The 6,000-nt window shown below is 46.7% G+C and overlaps 3 protein-coding genes across 3 annotated transcripts; 1 reads left to right on the top strand and 2 right to left on the bottom strand.

Moving 5' to 3' along the window:
* Positions 1-724: 724 nt before the first annotated feature.
* K441DRAFT_11105 (uncharacterized protein) lies at positions 725-1,606 on the top strand. The gene has a single exon (XM_067639961.1). The coding sequence runs from the start codon at positions 794-796 to the stop codon at positions 1,247-1,249; it is 456 nt and encodes a 151-aa protein (XP_067510593.1). The 5' UTR covers positions 725-793; the 3' UTR covers positions 1,250-1,606.
* K441DRAFT_683516 (uncharacterized protein) lies at positions 1,318-3,144 on the bottom strand (the record flags this gene model as incomplete). Its single annotated transcript, XM_067651697.1, has 6 exons — positions 1,318-1,405; positions 1,612-1,640; positions 1,929-2,267; positions 2,393-2,704; positions 2,933-3,009; positions 3,087-3,144. 6 exons carry the CDS (start codon positions 3,142-3,144, stop codon positions 1,318-1,320), a joined length of 903 nt encoding a protein of 300 aa, XP_067510592.1.
* Positions 3,145-3,610: 466 nt separating this feature from the next.
* Positions 3,611-5,864, bottom strand: K441DRAFT_625322 (uncharacterized protein). The gene is made up of 3 exons (XM_067646104.1): positions 5,605-5,864; positions 5,358-5,469; positions 3,611-5,300 (listed from the first exon to the last, which is right to left on the bottom strand). Exons 1-3 carry the CDS (start codon positions 5,775-5,777, stop codon positions 3,786-3,788), a joined length of 1,800 nt encoding a protein of 599 aa, XP_067510591.1. The 5' UTR covers positions 5,778-5,864; the 3' UTR covers positions 3,611-3,785.
* Between the last annotated feature and the right edge of the window lie 136 nt (positions 5,865-6,000).

Raw genomic sequence — 6,000 nt, 5'->3', positions numbered from 1 at the left:
TCCCCTTATATAACCAACAAAAGGTATTATAAAATTTTTTTAAATATATTATAAATATGTTAATACTATATTATAAATTTAATATATATATTTGCTTACTCTATATAATACTAGATTCTTTAAATTAAAGAAGATATTATATTAATTGTAACGGCTTAAACTAGAACAAATGTCTTAACAGAGACTTAAACAAATACTTGCAAGATCAAGCAAACGAATGCTATATTATAAAGATATTAAGCTAAGGAGTAAGAGAAGGTGGTGAGGCCACGTCTATATACATATGCCAAGTCTTAAGCGAACCCCTGACTAGGTGACGCGCTTCAGCGCCGTTACATTAATAAAAGACCTTCTCTATAGTTAAATCTATTTTACTATTATGCTAGGATTATATTAAAAATATGTTTTAAATATACTTAGAACTATATATTATAATAAAAACCTTTCTATTTTTAAATAAGCTTTATAAGTAGCTAAAATTATTAAAATAGCTTTAAAATACGTTATAAATACGTTATATAGCTTGTTAAGATTGTAGCTATTATATTTAGAATGGATTTGAAATAGATTTGTGATAAAAGATGAGGTGGAAGGTAAGGTTAAAGTGTAAGAGGCAGAGTCAAATTTGGTGTGGTAGGCGGAGGTTTCGCCTATCGGGCCGACATTTTAGCGTGGTCCGACCGACCTGCACCCCTGGCGGTGAGGGGCGGCAGTCCCCTCGCGCACCTTCCTCGCGCACCTTGTTGTTCTTGCTCCTACCGATATCTTCCCACTGCCTATTCAGCAAACAAACATGTCTTCCTTTCTCCGGCCTTGGGCTTTCTACTTCTCTCAACCTCGACCACTCAAAGACGATCCCACTGGCAGCCCTTCACACACTGATTCAGATCACAACCACTTCCTCTCTCTTGCTGACCAGGGCCCCATTGACGTCGCTCCCACCGATATGCCGGACCTCTACGACATACTGTTGTCCGATATTGATGAGAAGGTCCTGCATGACGAGATCTCAACCGCACTCGGGTCGGCCTACCTGTCGGAAACGCCACACCTGACAAGCCCTCACATCACCGTGGACGGTATTATGTTTGGCAAACATTGCCGCGTGCTTTTTCCGCTGGTCGTCATGCTCCCTGGCAAGTCGCGCTCATATGTCATACATTTCTTGTATGACAGTGGAAGTCCCTTCACGTTCCTCTCACAAGAAGTATGTGGAGTCCCTACTAAGCACTTCACTTGTAACCACTAATAACGCTTTCTAGGCATGCGACAAGCTGTTTGGAACCAACCCGGTTCCACCCAGTTTTCGCATTCGGATTAACAGCAATCAATTCCGGGTGAACCCGCCGAATGCCGGCTCGCATTTCGAGCACGTGAATCTGCTGGGCACCGATTTTTGTGACTCCTTCGGAATAGATGTTAACGTTAGCTACGGAAAAAGAACTGCCACGATGCACTTTCCCTCCGAATCGGAGTGATTTCTTCCCCCTCTTCAATTTCCAATAAATTGCTGGCATCAATATCCTCAACGTCTTCGAGACAAGCATCAGGTTCTTGCATTCAGCTAGGGGACATGCTCTACATAGCCTTCGACACGGTATGTCTACTCACCTTTGTGATTGAACGATTGCTAATATGGCCTAGCTCTGCATACCGCATCTGGATATCCTTGGCCTCCTGGTTGATAACAGAATGAAGAAGCATCTGGGCGGCGCGGTCTGGAATCAGTGACTGTATCATAGTCCTAAAGCAATGAAATTGTCTTGTTCGGAATATATCCCATGCTTCACGTGTGCCTCTTTTGCCTCTGTTCCATAAAGGGCTCATATACGTATATTATTCACTTCCTGCGTCTATTATGTGATCCAACAAAAAGGCGAGGGATGAAGAATACAAAAATGAAAATTAAGCTACACCAGATGACGAACTCCAGGGGCAATTGAATGCTTGCCAAGCGATCCCAGCTGTCGTATATCGGCACTGTGAGTCCACCCAGCGACTAGGGCAACTTCTGGGGCTGTGTACCCATCAGGTTGAATGTTTTGTGTGTATAATTGACCTTCAGGTGGCTCTCCTACGGCACTACTGAAGTCAGTGATGGTTGGTGCACTAGTGCCACCACTCTCGTCAGGAATTCCAAAATCATTTCTGGAAAGATATATGGTCCTATCGGAGAGAATCTTCTGCGGTCGAGGATTCTGCAATTCGTCTCGAGCGTGTTTCTCCAACACAGAAATGTCCCCAAATTGGCAGATGATATTGTCGAGCTTCAAGTCTAATTGCATGCAATTTTAGCTCACGAATCTTTAGGTGTTACATAGAGGTGAATGTTGATATATGGTCGTTACAGATTATTACAAAAAAATTCTTACCCGTATGGATTATCTGGCACTCTGTGCAGATAGTCCAGGCTGTGCAGCATAACCTCAACGAACAATCGGAATACGTCAAATGTAAAGACTTCATCCGCGAAATGGCTCTTCAGTATCCAGAGAGGCTCTTTCAGAGGTTTCAAAATTAGGCAAACATGGTTACCGTGAGGGCCTTCTAAGGTGAATGAGTCAAGGAGATGTTGCACGTAAGGGTAACCCATATGTTTTGAATTTTTGTTGGTAATTTTTTGAATTATACTCAATTCTCTCTCAGCGGATTCTTCGTCCGGATAATTGTTGACTTTTATTTTTAGAGTCACGAAACGTTCGTCCTGTCAGCGCAATCTGATTATAACGAGTAATAGTATCAACCTCAAAGATATGACCCGTGCAATAATGAAGAGGTTATAGTGAGTAGCAGAAAGGCGAGATCATTGGTGCCTCAAGAAACGCTTGGGCTTCAAATACATGAAGTCGGACATGAAAAAGAGAACCTACTGGTCAAGATCCCGCGCAACCCAAACTGTTGCAGTTGTGCCTCAGCCAAACTTCATGCACACTTGATACTTGTTGTTTAGAATTTCGCCTAAGCGCATTGGGTAGTACGACTCGGCTTTGTAGGTAGGGCAGTGCTCCTCTTCAGGCAAGTGAGTGAGCGAAATAATATCAAATCGAATACCGAAAGCCCCTGGCTTAGACTCAAATCATGCACACTGCCTTTCGTCGGAGTTCGGAATATTATGGGGAAGCCGAGGCCATTCTGGCGTGCCATGAAGTCTCAGGCGCACCTTGAGCGCAAGGCAGTGAGCACTCCTGTACAAAACAGCTGTAATGGATCGGAGATACCCAACGAAAACAAGGCGACTGTAAGAACCATTGTACGTGCAAGCCCATCCTGAGGCATCATTGGTAGAGTTCACAGCACCTACAAACGTTAAGGATTCAAGGATTATATCAGCTCTTGCGGGGTTGTATCAGCAGGCAGGGGTGCAAGGTGCGGCTGACGGGCGGGCGGGGCGCTTCCGTGGCGGAAACGAAGAGCGCGAGAAAAAAAGATCTTGGAACGATCTGTTCGTAGGGATCCCTTCAGCTGAGAGACGTTTGTGGGTCCAGCGATGTGGTTTGTTAGCTAGATTTCCGGACGGGTATGTGCTGACCCGCCCGTTGGCTGACAGGCAAATAATAGTGATCCTTCCAGAATGCACCCGACCATTTGGGAGATTTTTGACAACATAGTTGGACAATATGGCTTTGCTATTGGACAGCTAGAATGAACTGATATAAATAGGAATTTACCGAATGTAACGCCATATGCTCCTAACAACTCCGAATGTCTTCGTCCGGCCCGCAACCCCATGAGATCAACACTCGTTCCCATCAATGTCTTCCAAGCCACTCAAGACCTTCCCATCGTTATCTCCAATTACCTTGACTCAGCGCTAGCAATCCTTCTACGCAGCCGAGTTCCTCGCCGCTGGAAATGCTTGTCCGGCCGCTATTGGCCCCTCTATTGCTCATGAATGTTGCTATCTCGTCGTCCTCTTCTGGATTGAAGCTTTCGGTATTCGTAACCTGCTTCTTGCCTGATGCTTGCTGTTGCTTCTCACGGGCCATCATCGCCCCTAGACTACTGCTCTGGCTGAGTATATGAGTGTTTTCCCCGAGTATCTGCCGCTGGCGCCGTTGGCCTGTAGTATGCGGCTCGATCACTCTGCTGCGACGGGAACCCTGGTGCTGATCCTCTGGTTCCCAGTTCTCTTTATCTGATTCGGTCTGGGGAACCTCGAAGTCGCTATCGTTGTCGTTACCTTTGCCTTTATCAGGTGTAGGAACAGTGTCAGGCGGCTTTGTTTGGAGGCGTCCGTAAGATGTAGACGCTCGCACCAATCCGGGTCTTGGGGACTTCAGTCCATCATCCCTGCATCGCTTCGTAGAATCCTGCCTCATCAATAGTTGTGCGTTTCTCTTATTTGGGTTTGACCTCAAAGTCCCCCTGCTATTTGCTCTGATTAAACCAATGGCGTCAGCAGCGGATCCGCTCCGTTCCTGGTCTGCTTTCTCGCTCAAAGAATTCCTAGCATCTGAGTCGCACCAGAATTCCCACGCTCTCGAGTCACGCGATCTACCAGTAGAGGTTCTTGCGAATTTTGGCGATGGTTCTTGACTAGCAGCTTCTTTAAGCCTTTCATTAAGTCCAGCGGCACTGTAGCTGCGGTGGAGTCCTGAGGTTCGTCCGGTAAATCTTCCAGGCGGCGGTTGAGATCTTGGAGGAGACGGCGATTGGTCAGCATCAGTTATGACGCGAGCCTTTCCGTCGACGGTCGTTGACAACCGGATAAAAGAATGCGAGCGTTTCATTGAACGTGACGGCTGCTGAACGGTCTCTGCAGGCGCATTTGTAATTGAACTTGACAGCTCCTCCTCGTTGAGTCTGATATACGAAGCACTGCGCCTGTTTGCAAGATATCCAGGCCGCAGTCCAGCAGGCTGGGTGCTGTCTTGAGAGGACGGTAAAGGTTGGGAGCTGCCTAATTCTATTGGTGCTGTATCACACGAATGTGAATCTGTGGAGGGATATGGGAAGACCTCCATTATTTGAGAATCGGTCTTAGCTGTTGACTGCGGTGTTGGTAGTAGTTGAACATTGGTATGCGCGGCAAAATTCGCAGTGTCTATGGTAGATTTGCTTAATGAAGTTTCAGATGCTACTGACGCAATCTGGGAAGACGTGGTTGTAAGAGCATTTCCTTCAGTGTCATGTTCCTGCGTGTCGTCACTCTGCGTGCTGGTATCTAAGAGAAAGGAAGAAGACATGACCGCGGTCGAAGTAGACTCGTCGAAACTGGAGGAGGAATGAGGCAAAATTTCGTACGATTGAGCGGGACGAGATCTCCGGCGGTCGTTTTGACGTTTGTTCTGGAACCAAATCTAGCTCCCGGGTTAGTCATTCGGCACGGCCTAAGTTATGGAGCTAGGTATACATACTTGAACCTCTTTCTCTCCAAGCGCGACTCGGCGTACTATTTCTAAACGGGCAGCCTTGTCTGGCTTCGGGTTGCGTTGGTATTCAGCTTTTAGAATGTCTTCGTCTTCTTTGCTGTTGGGTGTCATCGTGATTAGCGGCGGTGTGGGATTCGTGTGACAGATGCAGGATTGGTCGCGGAGTACTGCCACGCAATAACGCGTCGTGACCCCCACCAACCACAGAATACAGTAGGAAATACGAGCATACCTGGTGCGTCTGCGCTTCTGGCGAGCAAGAGGCTTATTATCAACATCTGGTGGCAGATTGCGCTGCACAGTTTCTGGAGAGTGGACCAAGAATGCAAGGCCACCAGCAATCGTTGGACTGGAACATCCTCCGGAGTCGGATGCAGAAGAACGCGGAGAAGAAGAGTCGCTCATTGTTCAATGGGTATAACAGATAATGATAACAATAAAATTGAAGTTTGGTGAGTGTCTGGTGCCAATGCCAGACAGGATATGTGGTGGTGAAAGACGCGATGATATGGCGGCGCGTGTGCGAGGGGGCTTTCAGTTGACGTGATTTCGATTTCGCTTCGGTCCGAGCGGCGACGATCAATGTTGTGCAGAACAATCTAACCGCATTCTTTATTCCACCACCGCA

This window comes from Cenococcum geophilum (assembly GCF_001692895.1).
Source record: "Cenococcum geophilum 1.58 unplaced genomic scaffold K441scaffold_1, whole genome shotgun sequence".
Taxonomy (NCBI): domain Eukaryota; kingdom Fungi; phylum Ascomycota; class Dothideomycetes; order Gloniales; family Gloniaceae; genus Cenococcum; species Cenococcum geophilum.
The sequence above is the reverse complement of the archived record's forward strand: the minus strand, read 5'-3'. Positions and strand labels throughout refer to the sequence as shown.